This window comes from Parasteatoda tepidariorum, chromosome 3 (assembly GCF_982258835.1).
Source record: "Parasteatoda tepidariorum strain Cologne lab strain chromosome 3, Ptep-v5.0, whole genome shotgun sequence".
Classification (NCBI taxonomy): domain Eukaryota; kingdom Metazoa; phylum Arthropoda; class Arachnida; order Araneae; family Theridiidae; genus Parasteatoda; species Parasteatoda tepidariorum.
In genome coordinates this window covers 32342979-32365160 of record NC_141757.1, presented here as the reverse complement: position 1 = coordinate 32365160, position 22182 = coordinate 32342979, and the positions used below count along the sequence as shown (strand labels likewise).

The window sequence follows — 22182 nt, the reverse complement described above, 5'->3', positions numbered from 1 at the left end:
GCTTTAAATCCATTTCGCCCCTAGGTAAGTAAATTAAGTTATTTTATTCATTTTTGGGAATTTTTTTTTTTTGCGCATGGGGACTTTATTGCCTGTTCCTGCAAAGCGGAAAATAAGCATATTTTTTCCAAAGAAAAATATCAATTAATTGAATCTAATTACTTTTTTTAGTTATTTTTCATTATTTCATAAAAAATGATAAATTTTAGATCTTGGAATATTTTTGCAGCATGTAGGATATTTTTATAGTATTTCTTCGCATTTTGGTCATGAAACAGCATCCATTAGGCTCAAATAACAAGATATTTATAAGTCATAAAACTACAAGAGGTGATTTCGATCGAATTTCATTCCTTTCTTTTTATAAATATTCATTGTGGTTAAAAATTTCGATTAACAAGTTTACATTTTATATTATGTTTTCCAGTTATATTGTTACAAGACAATCGCTTATAAAAAGTCTGTATACAGGGGGGAAAAAGGATAAAATGTCATTATTACTTTTTTTTTTAATGATAAAATTGTGATTAAAATGTTGTCCAATTTATTGAGCGCTGGTTCTCATATGTATATTACAAATATTTAATTTTTACGATTTCTATATTTTTGCTATTTTTAAGAATTTTTTATTATTAAACAAAATAATCTTAAAGCAGACTCTTTCGAAAATCTTTAAGAATCTGTTATTTTTAACGTCTAAAAATATGTTCGAGCCCTGGTTATACTGTTTCTTCTTTAACCAGAAAAAAAAATGTTTTATACTTTATTATAAACTTTAGTAGATGCGAGCTTTTTCGGGTGCAAGTAACTAAATCACGTATTTGACTTAATAAAATGTCGCCAAAATATCCATCGCCAACGGATATATCTGAAAAATTCAATCCTCCTAACTGTCTTTGATCACTGTTAGCCTTCTCAATTTCTATTACCTTCTTCCACCTCAAGAAATATGAGGAGTCCTCGGGCTACACTGCGGTTTTCTTCACACTTCTCTACAATTTTTAAGACTACTTTTTTTTTTACTATTTTTTTTCTCTCTCGCTTTTTGATCGCCCTATAAGTCCTGAGGGTTGAAAAACGCTTCACTAACTTATCACTTCAAAACTTTTTTTTTTCTTTCGGAATATTTCGAAATGTGACCGTTATTGAATTTCAGGTTAACTCAAAAATATTGTGTGGAATTTAGGGATCTTCGTCCCTTGCTAGCTTGCTGTCTTTTTTTTTTTTTTTTGCGATAAATAGATTGTTTGTCACATCTAAATTAAAAAGTATTCAATCGAAATATCCCAAAATATTTTAATTGTATTAACAAAGATTTAATTCCTCATATTTAGTTTCCAATTGTATTGGGGTAAAATTTTAACCAAATCTTATAATTTCGACTTGAAATTTGTTTTCGAAATTTCTACTTAATTTTCAAAATTTTCGTTAAATGTTTTTCACTCAAAGGGTGATATGGAACTATTATGAAAAATAAATGATAATTTGTAATTTCTAATGTTCTAATTTGCAATTTGCAGTCCAGCAACGCATTAAAAATTGCGATCGCCTACAATGCATTCTCATTGAAAAGATATAATTTATCTCTTTGTTACTCAAAGGATGGTGTTTTCTACACTAGGGAACGCTGCAAGCTCGGTACCGCCTAAATTTCCAGGTTACTGTTTCCGTTGCTTTTTAAAGCCATTTGGCATTATTGTGTTTTGAGATTCTTGCAAACAATGTATTTGATTACTTATTACTTGTGTTTACAATGCTAAAGGTGCTAAGATGGTGCGCAGCTTGTAACAAGAACAATCAATAATAAACTTATGGACTGCCAAAAAAGAGAGTTATTCAAAATTTAGCAACCATGTCACCTTTTTAAACAATATATCTCTAAATAACTAAAACAAATTTTCACTTCAAACTCACCAGAATTACATAATAACATTAATATCTTATAAAATACGGGAGATTTGAGCTCAGAAATTACCTAATTTATTTCTTTCATTGAAAACAAAATTATCTGTTTGCAAATATCGCCTCGCAGAATAACATGTAGTAAGCAGCTGCAAACTTTCTAACCAGAACTAGAGCAGGCATACAGCTCGAGATTGTTATTGTTTACATTTCTACTGAAAACACCATCCATATATAGTGGTCGCTAAATATTGGTGATCGTTTAGAAACAATACATTTCTAGTGGTTTGTAACATTTTTTGGATTAAGTGTTGCCACTGCACCCAAAATGGTTACTAGTTGGTTAAGAAATATTTAGTGAAAATAAAAACAGATAAAAGTTAATTTTGTTCTGTGAATTATCCTGGCGACGTGAGATTTATTCACTTGGCGTTGGAAAGGATCTGTAAAAGTTGTTTCACCTTCTTAACAGTGCTGCAGCGGGGAAGTTGATTTATAGGAGTTGGCGAGAAAAAAGTAACTCCTCTATTTCATAATTTTATTTTTTATCTTACTTTTCTTCTGTCTTTTAACAGCGCATTTTTAATTTTGGTTTTGCTTTTAGGTAACTGGAGAAGACCGTATTTATCTATTTTGTAGATAATTATTTTTTTTCTTAATATACCATGATTAATCGTCATGATTTATTTTACTGCGTTGGCAACTAAAAAGTCTGTGACTTTTTTCTTGAATTTTAATTTTCCGCATGTTTTGGAATACTGTTTTAGAGCGTTTGAAAGAGTAGGTTTTATTCTACTACAATCTAAGCGTTTTATTTTTTTTCTTGATTCATGTTAATTTTGTGACAATTAAAAGGAATGTCAAATTGAGAAAAACGAAGAATTTTAGACAGTTCCACTTTTTTTTGTTGCTTTTAATAAAGGTTCTAAGGCCGTAGAAGCTGCTCGTGAAATTTGTACTATACAAGGTGAAGGTGCATAGCTGAATAAACCGCTAATGATTGGTATGAAAAGTTTAAAATGGAAATTTTTACGTCAAGGAGCACCTGTGTCGCCGTTCATTTAGTTTAATGAAATATACGATTAAACCAACATATGTTCAAAAAAACTTCCTAATTGACACAGATCAAAATACGTACGGTGAGCAAAAATCAAATTGAACCATAACTTAATTCAGTGAAATTTCCAGTTTACTTAATTTTTTTAAAAATACTAGAGAATAGTGTACTTCTTTTAAGGTTAATCATCTAAACGTTAAACTGTTTGAAACTACTACACATAATTTTTGCAATCCCCAGAAATAATTGAAACAATTAAAATATTTCAATATTCTATTTTTTTTAAATCTGAAACTATGACATTTGAATACTTGTTTTATTTTCCTTTTTTAATAATTCTGAATTAAGGCGAAACAAATTTTTCTTGTTTGTGCAGCATAATTTGGATCTATTTTCCCCTTCCCTTTTTAACCTAATAAAATAATAAAATTCTATTTTTTTAAAAATTTTAAACAGTGAAATATGAAGAATGAACTGAGAATGACTTTGTTTTGTGAATAACATTGAATCTAGGCGCATCGAGGATCTCTTATTTTGTGCAATATAATTCTGAGCTTTATTTTCCCTTTCTTAGTTAAATAAACGAGTTGTCAAATAAAGTAGTAAGATTCTATTTTTTTTTTATTTATAACTTTTACATGTGAAAAATAAATTGCGTATTTCTTAATTGATTACACTGAATTTAGGCAAATGAAAAATATCTATTTTGTGAAACCATATTGGGAGCTATTTTTTACCTTCCTTTCTCTTGCCAAAGAAAGTTGATTTAAACCTGTAACACAAGGAAAACTTTTTTTCCTAATAATACTAAATTTAGTCAAATCAAAAATTATTTTATGCATTATTATTAAAATTAGAAGAATTAAAATATTATCTTTTGGAATACTATCTATTAGAATAATTATTATTATATAGTATTTTATTCTATAATAACTATTCTATAATAACTATTCTATAATAATTATTCTACAATAATATATAATTAATAATATATATTATTATTATTGAAATAAAATAATAAATTTTGCTCTCTTCTCTTGCCAAATAGAGTAGCGCTGAACTAAAGAAGTAAAATTTAACCCCTTCCTTTTATAACTATGACTTTTGAAGAATGAATTGCATTTTTCTTTATTAATAACCTTTACCGCTGAATAAGGACAAATCAAAAATTTATATTTTATGCAACAAAATTCGAGGCTATATTTTCCTCCTCCCTTTTCTAGCTAAATAAAATTCTATATTTTCATCTAAAGCTATAACAAACACATAATGAGCTATTGCTAATAGTAATGACACTATTTTACAACAACGCTATTTTTAGCAGGCAAACAAGAATTTCTCTTTTATGCAAGATATTTCAAAGCCATTTGTTTACCTCACTTCTCTCTTTTTAAATAAAATAGCGGTCTATTTTTTGTCAGCTCTTCACCTGAGTCAAAGATCCTCCAATTCCATCGATCTCTCGCGCACTTTTCGGAGCGTGCGTCCGCGCAACTATTCCCTCCCCAACCACCCCTACTAAAAAAGCCCGCGAGAAAGGGCTTTTCCTTGCAACAACTCTCCGTCAGTTGCACCTATTCGAACTGTCGGAATCTTCTAGAGTTCTTCTCTGTTGCTTTCCGAACAATCGAACATCTGAAGAGTGAAAAAGAAAAGAAAAACGAAAACCGAACGTTTCTTTTTAATTTTTTTATTGATAAAAACAGAGTGTATCGCCCGTTTTTTTTTTTTACATTCTTGTTTGTCGATTTGGCTCGTTTTTGTGCTTGAGTCCATAGATTTTGGCGATCCTGTGCGCTGCTCTAGTCATGAAACTCCCACAGGTGGTAAGTGACAGGGATTTTTTAGTTTTCTTTTCCCTCTGTCATTTTGTTTTTCCCTAATTGAATGCATTCTTTTATTTCGTATTCGTTGATGGTTTTTAACTTAATCAATCTTATATTTACAGTCATAGATTTAAATTGGCATAAAAGAATGCGTTAAATATTATTTTTTCAAAATTTTTTATGGTGGTATTTTTAATTCACTTTCATCTCTTTAAAAATTAAAATATATTATTGTATGATATTTGTATTATGAGCTGCGTTTTCTCTTTGTGTACATTATATTCTTATTTAAAAATATTTTAGTTAATTTGTCTGAGTTTCTGATTGACTTAAAATGTATTTACTTCTCTCTATTCATAAAAGCGAAGTCTGCCTGGATTTATGTTCGCTAATAACTTGATAACGGGTGAGCCGATTGTAATCGTGTTTTTTCCCCCAGCGTTTTGCAAAATTTCAAAGGGTGATTTATAAACTATTTCTTTCATAACCTATTCAAACCTTTTTAACCCTTAACCTTTTCAAAAATATTTCATAAACTATTTCTTTTATAAACTATCATCTTTTTCCTGAGTAATGTGGCTCGAGCACAGTATCGAAAATACGAAATTTCATTGATGAAAACCATTGTTATAAAGTAAAACGTGCGTTGACACGTCCTAAAATTTTTTTTTTAAATTTTTTTTTTTACAAAATTTGTAAAAATCGAAGCAGACGGAACCTCTAGAAAGCTAACTAAACTCAAAACTCATAAGTGCAAAAGTAAAGCGTGCTAAGAACAAACATACAGACATTATGAATTATCGAATATTGAAGAAATATTATATTTCACTGTCAGTGGTAATGTTAAACATTAATATCCTTATTTTAATTCGTCCAAACGGCATTTCAATTTTAAGGCTTTTAAATGTATTAAATTCTAATGCTAAAACATTTTGATATAAACTATTAATATAAATAATTAATTGTTTATATTTTTTTTGATCACGAATTTTTAATTCTCGAACTTTCGATATTATTATCCTTTAAATGAAAATATAAACTTGACTGACGCCAGGTTCGGATTTATGCAGGTCACCGACTATCGATAATTACATATCGGTGAGTCGAATATGACAATATCGTGAATACTATATAAAGTTATAGCTATTGAACATGACAATTTTGTGAATGTTGCTAATTTTTATTTGTGTTACAAAAATATTTGCAGCAGTGTGGAAATGAGATTAAATGGGAAAATATTGCGATGCATTTTTGATAATGCGATGTGACTTTTAAAATTTATTTATTAGTCATGGGTATTTATGTTTATCCCCATGGCAGAATTGCGACGACATCGTCGCAGAACGTTGCAGAGTTTTTACAGAAAGATTTTTCATTTGGGAAGGGAAAAATTTTGGTTTTCCTTTCTGCATAACTTTTCGAAAAATGTTTTTTCTTTGCAGAATGTTTCTTGTGCATCAGAGGGCAAAGAAATAATCATGATTTTTTTATTCTCATTTGATATTTAAAAAAATAATCGGTAATGACTGGCTTCAGCTAGAATTTCAAATAATTAATAATATAAAATTAATAATATAAAATAAAAAGATAAGAAATCGCGAAAGTTTAAAAGATAGTTCGCTCTAGAAATGATGATCTTTCTTTCATTATTTTTTACTTTAAAGAACTCCATATTTTACATACTTATTTGAGTATCCCTTTTTCAAAGAGCCCTATTCGCGTGATGAGGAAATAATTAGTGAATTTTTCCGCCTACAAATGCCTATTTTATTAGAATTAAAATTTTTTTTATTTTTACAATTAAAAATTTTTTATACATTTTTATTTTATTTTTTCTGTAAACACAACGTTTCTGTTACTTTAAATTAGTAATTGTTATAATTAAAAGTATTTTAAGACAATATATATATATATATATATATATATATATATATATATATATATATATATATATATATATATATATATATATATATATATTAGTGCTAGGGAAGTTTATCGCAGAAAGTCCGAAAAAATTCTGCCACCTTCTTATGTTTAAAATTCTGCCATTCTTCTTATGTTTATGCGGTTGGCAACTTGGAAAAGTGGTAGTCAACGAAGAATGCTCCTTATATACTATAAGTAGATGAGAGATTGGGTACCAAGAGCGAAAAGATGCCCCAAATGTACATAAATTATATATTTTAGTCCATACATTTAAGACTTAGATTAGTTAAATCTCAAATTTTGAGTTTTAATATTCAAAAAAGAGAAGTTTTTAGTTACGAAACTTTCGTCGAGGCTTAAATTTAAACAAAACTATTTGGCAAGCAAAAATCCGTTTTAATTACGAATCAAATAAATGCAAAGGCTGTTTTTAACTTTTTTAACGTTATGGTTATGCTGTCTTTTCTTGAACTGCGCAGCCGAGCTAAATTATTTTTAAGATTTATTTTTTGCTTTAAATTACTGTTTTAGATATGAGTAATTCTTTTAAATTTATAAGAGTTCGTTTCGGCAAGAAAACTCTTCCCATAAAATTTTTATTAGCTCCAAATAATTATGAATAGCAAATAAGTGCACAGTTTGAATTTGACAAAAATGCTAATTTTATTTATTATATTTTTAGTTGAATAATTTTAACTGTTTCATGGCAAGAAACAGCAATTATTGCGAGGCAATCATCGGGGTTGGTGAGCGTCAGTGAACAGGGGACTTAGTCCCCTAATTTTTTTAAAAAATGTAAAAAAAAATTGATATAAATCTACAAAATCTAATTGAATTGAAGTAAATCGTTTTTTTTAAAAATAATTTTTATTAAAAAAAATCACGTTTATAAAAATGTTTCGAAATTTAAGATTTCTCTGGTAAATACTGGTTCCGTAAATGCGATGTGCTCTAGTTACAGCTATCGATCTTTTCTATATAATTCGTACCCTCTATATACTTACTTTTCCGGCAGATTTAGTTTGTAGCTCAGTCCCGCTTGATCTGCTAATTTAGAGTATGTATTGCGTATTCTACATAGCTGCCACTTTTCAGCTCTTTTGGGGAAAATTTTTCAAATGTTCTAAGTTTTTTTTTTTTTTTTAAACTTACCGTCGTTGAACAGCCGACCCAATTTTTGGGTTTACGACTACTAATGTTCAACTCCGTAGCCTTGTAATTTTGAACCCAATCCAGAAGACAAGGGAACTCCTGGATTAAGTATAGGGAGAAATTAGCCTTCGTGGAGGACTTTTTGATGGAACTAATCCGGATTTGCGTTACATGGAGAGGAAGACAACAAGGACCTCCCACGGTTAGCCTGACGGTAAGGGGACTCTAATCCATGATCCTTCTATCACTGAGGATATTTCACGTCAGCACGGTGGTCGGTGCAAGATGGATGCGGAATTCGTATCGACTGAGATTCGAACCCGGTTCGTCTCATTGGAAGGTGAACGCTCTATCCTCTGAGCCATCGCGACTCATATTATAAGTTTGTTTTTATGTATAATTCTTTTTTTGTAAATTAAATTCATTTTTTACACCACTATATGTAAATGATTTACAAGTTAATGCAAAACGCCACTCTGTCCCAGCTCTCTTGCAATGAGATTTTTAAAATGTTGGTGAAGCTACCGAAAACTCTAAAAGCTTTGGTTTTTATTTGTCAACCTCTCTACAAAATATTTCGCTAAATCCATAGTAGTTGGCAGACCTGATTATATGTTATCAGTAATAACGTGTGATCATGGCTCTATTGTAAAATTATGGCTTAAACTTATTTTTTACTTGATTTTTTTTAAATATGTGGTTTTTTATAATCTTTGTAGATTATAGTTTAAATCTTTATATGAGCTAATAAGCGGTTTCATCTTATTTAAAAGCATTGGAAACTCTACCAAAACAAATAATTTCCCAAGTATTTTATTAATCACATGTCTAATACAAACGTGGCAACCCAAATGGATATTGCTATTGTTTTGCTTGACAAAATTCATCCATGTGATATTATTATCGTTTATGAGACGATATTTTGGTGTCTAATGTATCCAACGTTATTATTCATAAGGAAGACTCCTGCATTTTTCCTGTCCTCCCTTTCGACTTGTCTTGGAATAGAATGCAACCTGTCGCATTCCCCCCTCATAGAACGCATTACATATTTAATTTGTTCTACCCACGCTTTCATATCTTTCCGAACAAGTTCTCTCTCCCTTTTGTTCTATGCTCGTTACATTATACAGTCATTGAACATCTGTTGTTGCCGGCATCTCCCTTGACCCCCCCCCATTTCATACCATCAACAATTTATTAATCTGTCCATCATTTTACCCTTCTGTTGCTGCCCTTTATTTCTCTAAAACACGCCAGGGTAAAGGGGTATTTCATTATCATTCTGTGCCCCGGAATCTAGAGTATTTTCAATTAAGCAACGAATGATGGATGGAGGAGTTATTCGTTTCCTTTTCAACTATATTTCACACACACCTAACTTTCGTTTTGGGATATAATTATGTAACTACTAGTTTTGGATTTCATAAAATTGAATGTTCTTATGATTTGGCTTTGTTTCAGTTTGGTTCGTAACAGTTGTTTAGGAAATTGGATTTGTTTTAGTTTGGTCCGTCACAGTTGTTTAAGAAATTGGATCTGTTTTAGTTTGGTTCGTCACAGTTGTTTAAGAAATTGGACCTGTTTTAGTTTGGTCCGTCACAGTTGTTTAAGAAATTGGATCTGTTTTAGTTTGGTTCGTTTCAGTTGTTTAAGAAATTGGATCTGTTTTAGTTTGGTTCGTTACAGTTACTTGGAAAATTGGAACTGTTTTAGTTTGATTCGTCACAGTTGCTTAGGAAATTGGATCTGTTTTGGTTTGGTTCATCACAGTTTTTTAAAAAATTGGATCTGTTTTGGTTTGGTTCGTCACAGTTGTTTAAGAAATTGGATCTGTTTTGGTTTGATTTGTCACAGTTTAAGAAATTGGATCTGTTTTAGTTTGATCCGTCACAGTTGTTTAAGAAATTGGATCTGTTTGTTTTATTTTTGTTCGTTACAGTTGCTTAAGAAATTGGATCTGTTTGTTTTAGTTTGGTACGTCACATTTGCTTAAGAAATTGGATCTGTTTTAGTTTGGTTCGTCACAGTTGTTTAAGAAATTAGATCTGTTTTAGTTTGGTTCGTTACAGTTGCTTAGGAAATTGAATCTGTTTTACTTTGGTCCGTCACAGTTATTTAAGAAATTTGATCTGTTTGTTTTATTTTGGTTCGTTACAGTTGCTTAAGAAATTGGATCTGTTTGTTTTAGTTTGATTCGTTACAGTTGTTTAGGAAATTGGATCTGTTTTAGTTTGGTTCGTTACAGCTGTTTAGGAAATTGGATCTGTTTTAGTTTGGTTCTTCACAGTTGTTTAAGAAATTGGATCTGTTTTAGTTTGGTTCGTTTCAGTTGTTTAGGAAATTGGACCTGTTTTAGTTTGTCTGTAAAATATCATTCTTGGGTGCTCATTGGAGTACCTCGTTGGTGAACTTTTTATTTTAGACACAGCTCAAAATGCTAGTTTAGAAAATGGACGCCTATATTTAAGGAAGTAGACATAGCACTTATCATTATTCAAATTTGTCTTATGAAATTTGATCTTTTTTAAAAATTTTTTTATTTCCTTTTTTAAAACTGTGATAACAAACCCTAGGTATTTAAACATTTGTGTAATAAACTATGGACTTCTGCTAGTGTTTGCGAATTCGAGATATTTTCGTGGCATTTATACTACCCTATTCGCAGTACCTTCGTAACTAGTAAAATGTTCCCGAATATGATAACCATAGCTGTACACTTTTCAAAATTTGCTGTAATCATCGTTTAACAGTCGAATGCTTAATTCCATCGAAATAAACAGTAAGGATATTTTGATTATTGAAAAGCCCACAGAAGACAGGATTAAAGTTTATTAGTCGATAATATATATTTTTTGTATGGGAACACGATCATTTCATATTTTATCATTCCGATTTTATTTGTTATTCTAAAGTTTTACTACAGCTCATATCTTATTTTTAAATTCTTTAATATACTAATACCATACATACTATTCATTGTTCAATGATGCTTGTTTTATCCTACTTTCGTAAAGCATTATTTTGAAAGATCTAATCATTATTATGAGTTGGTACATATCGTAACTAATATACTAAGTCATATCATCTCTTAAAAACAACAACTTGATTTTGATCTTTTAACGACAATTTTGGTTTTAATTCTGTTTTAAATAATTACTGACTCAATTACTAATTACATATTTTTCTTAATCATAATATGTTCACTTTTTCTATACTATATCTTTAGCTGAGAGATTTATATTGTTTTAAATCGAGAAAAAAGCACCCGGAGAATCAGAAGTTTTGCTTCCTCAGATGCGTAGTTTTCTAAGTTGAATAAAATCACTGGTTTTAAAATCGAAATCGTCACCAGATGTCATCACGTTATTCCTATTGTTCTATTAGATGTTTATTGAACCTTATACATCATTTTAATTGTTTACTGTAAGTTATTTTAATTGAAAAGTAGCGTTCACTGAACTCGAAATGTTATTTGTACTTTAGAAATAATAGTTCCATAGTGAACATCTTCCTGAAATGTTACTAATGAAAATCACTACGCTTATAGGATGTGTAACATAATGTTAAAAATATCACTTATTCTATTCTTCGAGGGAACAAAAAAGCTTAGAATTCCGTTCCGATTAACTCTTTAATGATATATTTGTGTTTGTTTAAAAGTTTGAATTGGATTTAGCGAGCTGTGTGCGAAACATTCAATTTGATAGAACTGCTGTCTGGGTAAAGGAGTCTCTACGAATGAATTTCACTGAAATGTCGCAAGTTGGACGTATAATTTTCATTAATACTATTTAAAAGTCAGATTTGTGAGATAATCTATAAGAATAATTCCCTCATTTCCCTATTATTTAATGTCTTTGAGAAATTTAAAGATTTTTTTCGTCGTCTAATTATGTACTTCGTAATGTAGTATTTAATTTGTTTTTGTTTTAAATGCTCATGAAATGATATTTAGCTTATAATACGAGAATTGTATGGTATAATTTAATTCTTGTTATCGATATTTTTTGTAAAAGAAAAAAAAATCTTTTTATCTAACTGTTAGCGCTGCTGGCCAAAATCAGAACATTATGCTGTTGGCCGGTGACCAGCTACCGCAGTTTAAATAGTGGCCACTTTTGAAAACGTGGTTATTTTTCAGAAATAGAAAATTTTTCACGACTGAAAATAACTGATGATATTGATAATGCAATGTAAATTTATTACCACGATTTATAAATTTATAGTATCTGCGACAACCTTGTAAAGACAACTGTTGATTTTTACCGTCGTTTTAAAAATGACTAAAAAAATGTAGTGACTGATTTAGTCAAATGGATGGCATCACATTAGAACTTACAATAGTTAGTCACATTTTGAGCTGTGTCCGTTTTCATAAACTCCCATTTTGAGCCATGGGAAAAGTTTACCGATTATATACTTATGGTAATGCAGGGTATGCTAATGACTGTATATCAAACACTCCACACTGTACTTCAATCAGATATTTGCTGCACCTGGAAGAGCATCATCCGTCCATTTGCACGATTTGGCTATTTATCAAATCTTTTGCAGGATGTGCAGGCAAATGGCATTCACCTTTGTTTTATACCCCCTCTTTGGGAAAGGAAAACGCCTCTGGGTTGAGGGGGGACGACAGGGAATGAAACTAACTCGCCTTCTGGTTAGATTCCAGAAGTAAATTGAGTTTATCACCTCTTGCCGAAAAGGCTGCATCCAGTATGGTGGGATAACTCGATATACTGGACGAAACTCTCTCAACACAGCCAGCCTTCTGGGATGTTGTGTTGGTGTTGCCAACCTACCTTTTGTAATGTTTTGAGTAATTAGGGTTTGTGGGATTTGTATACTCTGGTATTGTTGAAGGAGGCGCGTTTACGAAAACCAACGAGGATATCTTATTTGGTGTCTGTTGCAACTTTTATAATTTTATGAAGCGGAAATCTTGGTTTGATTTAACTTGTTTTTTTTATTATTTATAACTTGGAATAGATATCCCAATGTATCAAATATGTGAATTGCTATGAGACATGTTAGTGGTCATGGGTGATACTATTCTCAAAAGGCATTTTCATTTGACACAAAACGTTCCATTTTTAACTTCATTTCAATGAACGCCATAGTGCGGGAGAAACCCTCGATGAAACGTTTCCTTTCAGCTGTATAAGTGATTTAATATCTGAAGTATATAGAAAAAGTAACCTCAGGTAAAAACCATCACATTGCAAATGTTGGCATTTTTTTTCTTCAAATTATCAAACTGCAAACAAATAAGTGCAGGATTATTTATGATAACGCAGTGGGAAAGAAGCTCTGCAATAATTTGTTTACATTTTGATATTTTTTTAACGTTTTAAAACTTAATGGTTTACCCTAGGTTTATCTAAACTCACATTTAAAATAAATAAATAAATAAATAAATAAAATACCGATGAGGGTGAAGCCAAATTTAATATGAAAAGTTTTTGCCGAGGTTGGCTTAATGCTCGAATGGTTCGAGTGAAAATCTGTATTAAATTTAGAAAATTGTCAAAATGTTTGCCGGCTGTTTCAATAATGACTGATCATCAGAAAAACCATTCGGTGGGGAAGGGGCGAAGTAGATAAAATGTGTTGACTAAGTTTACCCTCTTAAAATTTAAAAATTAGTTTCAAAGTTCGACGACAAATGGCGCTGATAACTGAGAAAAAACTACAATACAATGTTTTCAAAATAATCCTCCACTTGCAGAAGCAGCGTGGTGCACTCGATTAATAGAATTTACTGTCACAAGTGTAAGTATTTTATTTAAAATGTTCTGACATGCCCAAATATATATATATCCAAGCTCCAAAAGTAAATACTGTTTTTCTTTTAATTGAAATTTAGTAGAGTATAGTCCCCTACGCCGCAGAATTTGAAACTAAGTTTAAAAAAACGAATAAAAAAATACGTAATGTCATAAGAAGCAAACGACTGGAATAATAAAAATTTAAATTCTTCCATGATATTCTGAGTTGTTGCCGAATTTTTGTTAGGAAGCAGTATTTTGACAGATATAGATTTTTTTTGTAGAAATTGCTTTTCGTTGGCCTGATCAAATCGCTCATCCAAATATGGGACCGTATATATTATAATACGCAACTATTCCAGTATTGAGCATGCTCCTGATAAAAAAAAGAAAGAAAGAAAAGCGTGCTCCTGATAATATCGTTCTTAGCTTCTAACATACTATCGAATGAATAGGAAGACATTGCAAATTTTGTAAATTGAGTTCAAACTTTTTCATGTGTAGTCATACATGTATTGCGCATTTATTTGCAATTACGAGTACAACAGCTATAGCTTAAGTTGTTGATTACAAAACAGCTATAAAAATTTCTCAAATCTAACATTATTTTTAGTGTTTTTAGCTTTATTGTTATTATAATTTTTTAAGAAAAAAGTTAGTCATTTTTCTTTATTATTTTGCTGACTATTTTTTTTTTTTTTTTAAAAAAAAGGGACTAAAAGAATTTGATTTTTTTTCGAAACTATTTTATAAATGGCCCATTCTTCACAGTGGTTTTCGAATATACGGTTTTAATTTCATAAGTAAGACGAATAAAAACACTTAACTTACTGTAAAAGTTTGTCGGTATTGTGATAACTTAAAATTTAAGTTTATCATATTTTTAGAAAATTTTATATATTATTTGCCCCTTATACTCTGAACACGATTTTCTAAATGGCTATATTTCATTATTATTTTCTAATTATAATTTTATTGCTTAATAAATACGACGAAAAAAACACTTTATGGTTTGCAATTGTCTATAAAACTTGCAGAACATAAAATTAATGTTAATGATACTTACTTATAGAAAATGAAGTTTTCAAATTCGCGAACTTTAAACCTCAACTGACCGTTTTTATTTGTTTAAATCGTAAATGCAGAATTTTCAAAGATTTTTATCGAGGAATATAGAATTATTGAAGATTTTTACGAGGATTAGTTTTTATCGTTTGCAGCCTAATTTTCTAATTAGGAAACTTATTTCTCTCTTTAAAACTAACAAATATTTTTTTAACACACTATCATCGTAGCTAATTCATTTTTTTTATTTATTTCCCTTGAAGCTCAACTTACTATCCTGGTATAAAAATAAAAATGATTAAAATGTTATTTTCACCGATAAAATTAAAAAGCAAATTCTTTTTTAACAATACTTTTATCAGTATACTTAAAAGAGAAAAATAATTATCTGCACCATCGAGAAATTAAAATTGCATAATGCATTCAATAAATCCTCCACTATGAAACATTTTTCTCTTGCTTTTTTTTTTACACTTAAAAAAAATCGTCTGAAAGAATTACTCTAATTATTATCTAGTTTTAGTATCTTATAAATCTGGCAACGTAGCGAGAGAATTTTTCTTTCGACGTTGTGTTATATCTGTTATCTGCTTTTGTGTTTGAAATTGATCTTTACAATCACGCTCACCTCATTAAAATAATTAGCCTTTGCTGTAATTTACTAAAACCTCCCAATTACTTTTTCTTATTTTTAGTTTTGTAAAGAAGTTTACTTTCATATAAATTTTATCGCTGAAGCAAAGTTTTGTATTTAAGCATTTTTTTCTTCGTTGTTGCTTAAATACACGTAAAACAAATCCTGTTATGTTGGTTAAAAAAAATATGCATATTCGCAATTATGAAAATTGATATTTTAAAGTTAAGATGCTTGATTTATTTTATTACATTAAGGTTTTTATTTCTTATTCTTCTTGTTTTTTAACCAATTTTTTCGTGTTGGGGGTAAAATTTGTTATTTACTGTGCCACATAATTTACAATTCGTTGAATCAAAACATCGTAAATAATTTTTCTGTCATCGGAGTAGCAAACCTTTTTTATTTCTTTCTGAAAATTGGAAAACATTTTGCTACTTGCGTTTTTTTTAAATTTACTACATAAAGAAGATCAATAAGTTTCATTTCAGCTGTATTTATGTGCATTTAATGATATGATTTTTGAAACAAATTTTAAGCACTTTTTTAGTAAACGTAATATTTAATTATAATATTTAAATTTAGTCGTTCATAATTTTTCTAACATTTTTAAGAACTCGCGTTTATGTCTGTGAAAGTAAAATATTTCAATCACTTACTAGCTAGAGTACTCTAAACCTTTATTAAATCGAAATCGAGGAAGGTTTCGGAAAGGCTCATTTTTCTTAAATTTGCATTCCATTTTAATAATCGGAAAATTAATATAAATTAATTCGAACAAAAAGCAAAATATAGTTTCCGCAGAGCAAAATATCCTCTTTCGGATGATATGAAAGTTTTTTATAATTTTGTCATTACTCTGGAATAGAAAAGTAACAATAATAAAGTGTGATTTACCAGAACATAAAAGTAAAAAGCTAAGACTAAACGAATAGTAATTAAAAAATAAAACAATTTTTGAAATAAGCAAAAAATAGCAAAAAAATAAAAATAAATAAATTTAAAAAAATTTAAAAAATTTTTTTGCAGAAAGATTTATGAAATTAAAAATAATTGTGCTATTACAAATTATATAAGAAAAATCGAATTATGTAGATTAATTCTTGGCAAAGTTGAAAAAAAAAATACTTATGAAAAATCATTTAACGCTCCAATTTTGTTTTCCACTATAATAAAGCAAAAACACCAATAGACTCTTTCTTAAAAGATAGAGAGATTAAGAGATTTAAAAAAAAAAAAAAAAAAAAAAAAAAAAAAAAAAAAAAAAAGTAAGATAGGGGAAAGGAGAGAAAAAATAAAAGGGAGTACGCGTTATTTTTTTTCGCCTACTCCTAAATATCCACTTCTCCTCTGCAGCACTTTTGCGAAGGTGAAACAACTTCTACAGAATCATTCTCTCCTGCCAAGTGAATGAGTAGCTCGTCAATGATAATCATTCTTAACACGTATTTTAAAGCAAGATTCTTTTTTCAGTAAATATATCTGAACCAAATGCAGCTTTAAAATTTTATACTTTTTGGAGCTGTGTGAAACTAGCTTTTTTGCTGATTTGCTGCTTATTTATTTTTTTGCCGAATATTTGAGTATTAAAGATTTTGATTTTAGAGCTTTTTGTTATTAAACAAAGGGTATATTTAAATAAACTTTTAATTAGATTCCAATCGGACTGCGTTGTGGGCAGGGAGATGACTTCACACCAGAAAGGTCCTGGGTTTGAATCCCGGATAAGGCATGGATGTTCTTTCATTCTCTGTATTACTTGTCTTACTGTGCGAGCGACGTTGGCCCATCTAATATGTTACATCTGAAAGAGTGGCCAACAAATTTGACCTACTGGTACCTGAATGACGAGGGTCAATTGGGTGGACATTGGAAAAAACAACAACTCTTAATTAGAAATTGTAATCGTTTTCTAATTGTTTATGCACTGCCTTCGAGTTATATGTTTTAAGCATTTTCGATTTTTTTAAATAAATTAATTCTGTTAAAGCTAGACGCTATTTAAAAGTTTCACTGTAAGGGTAATTTATTACAAAAAAACAAATTCGTTTCTGAATTCTTCTCGTTTTTTGAAATATTTCCAAGACAGAAAATTACGTTTTTATTTTTTGACACAAAGCTACCTCGTTCGCCCCCCCCCTGATTTCGCCCATCTAATAAAACTGCAGGTACAGCTGATATTTTTTAAAATGCTTAGTTACGATCATACTTTCTTATACTCTATATTTTAAAATAATACGACTTCGAAAACTTTTTAGCAAGAATTTGAAATATTTAAACACTTCGTTATCTTATAAATTTAAAGTCTTTAATACCTAATATTTTTTTAAAAATAATAATAATTGTAGTAAATAACCTAAACAGTTATGTTAAGAAAATGATATCACCTTAAAGTGTAGTAAAATGACATATAATTCATTAATAGATTTTTTTTGAAGTTTTGTGTTGTAAATATAAATAATGTTATGCCAAATATCATGTTTAAAATAAGACTTTTGAATATAATGTTCGGGTCAATTGTGTATTCCGGATATAAAATTTATTCTTTTCTATTACCTCAGAAAAAGAAAGATGCCGAAAAGTTTTTAACTTTCGATAATAGGGAAAGTTTTTTGTACTTATTATAAGACTTTAGTATATGTGCTTTTATAAAAGAACTTATAAAGAAAATTCTGATTTTTTTATCACCCTAACAAGAACTGATGGAAAACTTTTGTATTTTTTCGAGGGGGGGGGCTGGAAGATTTTAGGGGCTTATTTGTATTTTTGGAATTATATCAATGAAATAAGTGTATATAAATAAAGTTCTTTGGTTGTTAATGTAAGATTTGGCAAACTTAGAATCTTTGAATTTTTGCCCTCAATATTCCTGGCTGACTCAAAATTCATTTTTTTTCAAACTCTGTTTCTAATTAATTGCAGATTATAAATTTGGATACCTTTCTTGAATAACAAAAGATATTAACAAAAATTCTATTTCATATTTCCATTCATATTGATGAATCATAGAATAGGCGCATGCATTCGTAATTGAACGAATTTGTGAATGCTTGATTCTGTTTATAAAAAAATAGTAGTTATTTGTGTTACGTTATTTATTATTATTATTTTATCCCTTTAAATAAAAGTATACTAAAGAGCCTGTCTATGCCTTCAGTCTTTATGGTTTTGCATGGTAATTATGAAGGAAAAGCTGTTTTTTTTTATGTAACCAGCAGTTTTTTTCCCGACCTATAATCATTATTTAAAATTCTGATCGAGAAGTCGTGTAAAGGATTTTTTTTTATTCTTATGTCTAATTTGGGTAGACAAAAGAATCGAGAAAAAAAGTTGAGGTTAACCCAATTGCTCGTCATATAGTTTAAAAACCATTGAGCGTGAGCGTTAATTTCGCTAGGCAGTTCTTTTTTTCCTTCCTGTGCTCCTCGTGCAATTTGTTTTCTAGGAAGCGAAATAAAAAATTCTGACAAGGCAGCTTATTTTTTTCTCTCTTTTTTTTAGTTACCTTTTTAGATAAGTTTTCTTTTTCAAATTAGCGTTTTCGCATTTTTAGCTAGCTTGAAATTCTTTTTACGCTAATCCATTTAGAAAATATTAAAAAAAAAAGAGTTTTTTTTTTTTTTTTGTGTGTGGACGCATTTTAGATAAGGCTTTTATTTTGCTTGAGAATATAATGAATTTCACTTACTAGATAGTTAAATTCTGACTACGAAATCATTTTACACTCAGTACTATGTACTTAAATTTGTTGAAAATATTTCGTTAATTCATTCATTATCATTTTGTGATCCATGTTAGTTGGTTTCAAAACGCGAGCTCAAATTACTATTTTTTTTAATAAATAAATTTTTCCAGTTTTTTTTTTTTAATTGTCTAACCTGGTTCTCAACCTGAGGGGGGGGGGCGTGTTTCTTTGGCGTAGAATAAGTATGGCGTGAGTAAATAAATTTATGTTAAAAATATTGTAAGCGTCGCCGCTGTTTAGGGTCTTTAACTTAACGTTACATTTTGTTTAGTTGCGTAAAAAATGAGTCTAAGAAAGGTGTGTAGAAAAATGTTTAAAAAGCACGATGGAATATAGAATTCATTGTTGGATTTTTTCTTCAAAAATCGTAAATTGTTAAGCGTATAGCTAGAAATACAATGCGGGACGCACTGCATTTTTATTGATAAAATTAACTGATGTTTTTTTCAAATGAAAAGACTGATTTGTTTGAAAGTTTTCGCTATTTACAAAATTTTTTTACTTTTTAGAGAATTCTTTGCTCTTTTTTTTCCTTAACGTTTCATTCTGTTTTGCTACTCAAAAACCGTAAACTTCCCTAACGTATCTAAAAAAATAAACAAAAAAAGTGCATCTAACTGGTTTTTCGCAGTTACAACTTAATGTTCAAAAACTTAGAGAAAAGCAGTGTCAGCCCTCTTCTTAATGTTGTGAAAGTGCCTGACTATTACATTACCTATCAACTTCACATAAATCTTATAAACTACCTCAAATATATTTAGTTTCTATTTGATTCTTTGATTTCATATGTTCTGTTAATGTGTTCTAACAATTAATAATATGCTCCAAATTAAGATATGTGTAGTAATATATTGTGTGTATAAAATTTGTGAATAGTTTCATTTAATAACTTTGCTTGCATTTCAAATTTTGATGGTACTACTTGTATTGACAACATAGGATATTGTCAACATAGGGTATTGTTGTTGAATGAGGTATGACCTCACATTGAGGTGCATGACCAATTGAGATACAGAGCTTGAAAGGTTGAGAACCTCTGGTCTCACACCTTTTAAACTCCTTGAAAGAAATTTAATGCGAATAACTGCACTCTTTCAAGGTTTAATTTTCTTATTATTATTTTAAATTCTTTTTATTACTTTCGTTAATTTTTTTTTCTATAATGTTTAAAGTAAGAAAAAAGAAGCAAAATGCTCTGACTAATGATAGGCTAAACTTGAAAAGTTATGAATATCTGTTGAAAATTCACAAATTCACATCAGTTTGAAAACAGCATAAAATTTGCCTTAAAAAAAATCAGAGCTTCCTTTATTTATATTTTAAGGCGCGCCTGATTTATCTGATGAAGCCAAGGTTGTTTTGGGTAAGATACGAGGAAAGAGACCCACTGATTTTCAGTACTGATAGGATCTTTAAGAAACATTAATTTGATTCTGTTACCCAGCCTTAAAATTACTGAAAAACCAAAATAGTTTTTATTCCCTTTCGTACTAAGTTCACCTAGAAATAAAAATCTGTTTTCTATTAAGATAAGTTTATTGTGGAATTTTTTTTAGTTTGCAATATATTTTTGTTTAATAAGAAAAATTATTTTAAAATGTTCTTTCCAATAATTTTTTATTTCAATCAGGCTCAAATTAAAGATAATTTTGTTTCTTATCTTAAATTTATAGTTTTTAAACCAAAAGACGTTTGTTCAAAAAAGCTATATTTCTTTTCTGCGTGAAAATTTATTAAAAATAGAATAGAGAGGATTTTTTTTGTATAGCTTTAAAATTATTTTTATCATTAGTTTTCAATTCTATAAAACCGGATAGCTATTTTATTAAATTTGTGTTCTCCTTTACTTATGACTATGAAGCATAAATCATAAACTATTTCTAACGTAAGGAATTCATATCATTTGATCGCTTGAGATTTCGCTAATTTTCTTTTTTGATTGTTTTGTATAGACTTTTTTTTAAAAAAATATATTTTTTGTTCTATCGTACACCTCCTAGTTTATTGTTCTGAAAAATAGTTTTATATGTGGGAGCTGACTTTCCTTTTTAATGAGATTTCAGGCACAGCCGGTTTTTATATATTGTCTGCTTTTAAAGGAGGGAAAAAATTCTTTTAGTTCAAAAAAGTTAATGGATCATCATAATGGTTGGAGTAATTTATTTGTGAGTTGATTTAGAGTGCAATTAATAAGTGAAAAAAAACACAGTTTGGACATTATTTTTCCACAAGCTATATATATATATATATATATATATATATATATATATATATATATATATATATATATATATATATATATATATATATATCAGGGAGAACAGGGAAAATCTGGAATTGTCAGGGAATTTTATTTTAACTTCAAAAATCAGGGAAAGTTGCAATTTTTGTTATGAAAACCTGGACTATTCCTGTATCATGCCTGAAAAATAACCACTCTTAAAATTGTCGGTGACAGTAATCAGTTATTGAGATTCGCCTTAAATAATTATAACATCTATTACAATTTGTTATAAGAATGTCACATTTTAGTCTAGCTGAAATGTTCCCATCCTCATTAAATAGTATTGTTTTAGCCAAAAAATCTAATAATAAAATTTTTTGGATGAAAATATGGTCTCGATTTACATTGAAACTTACCTGGTATACCTGGAAAAGTCGGAGAATTTTTTTTCTGAAATTGAGTGGGAACCCTGATGTATGTATAATTATGACGTTAAAATAAAAGTACAGAACTTTTATAATTTTTTAGAATTGTCCATCTAATGGAATAAAAATTTATATTTATTTCAAATAAGTACGTTTTTGTGTCTGATTTGCTATCTTAAAATATCGTCCTGCACTAATTAATTAGCATATGAGATTACCTTTTTGAACCATTAAGATTGAGTCCTAAAACGTGAAGATCTGATCATTAGATCAAAAGTTATTCAGGGTAGTCCCCTCCTTTTTTTTTGCGCATCTTACATTGTAAAACGTATATGCACTTGTTTTAAATAATTCTCTTGATTAGTTTATTTTCTGAAAAAAATTAGGCTTTTAATTTTTGCGAATCGCCTAGTTTTCCTTGTCATTATTGTCAAATACAATTTGTCTTT

General features: G+C 29.2%; 1 protein-coding gene across 4 annotated transcripts in view; it reads left to right on the top strand.

The window, feature by feature from the left end:
- The window catches only part of LOC107455203 (tight junction protein 1), a 383960-nt gene that overhangs the window by 176789 nt on the left and 184989 nt on the right, over positions 1-22182 (top strand). Inside the window, exon 1 of one of the 4 annotated variants that reach the window (XM_071177722.2) lies at positions 4492-4785. The exons of the other annotated variants lie outside the window; for them this stretch is intronic. Within the exon in view, the coding sequence (XP_071033823.2) occupies positions 4768-4785 (18 nt within the window). The 5' untranslated portion in view covers positions 4492-4767. Of the gene's footprint in view, positions 1-4491; positions 4786-22182 lie in introns of those variants that run through there. 4 annotated transcript variants of the gene reach the window in all.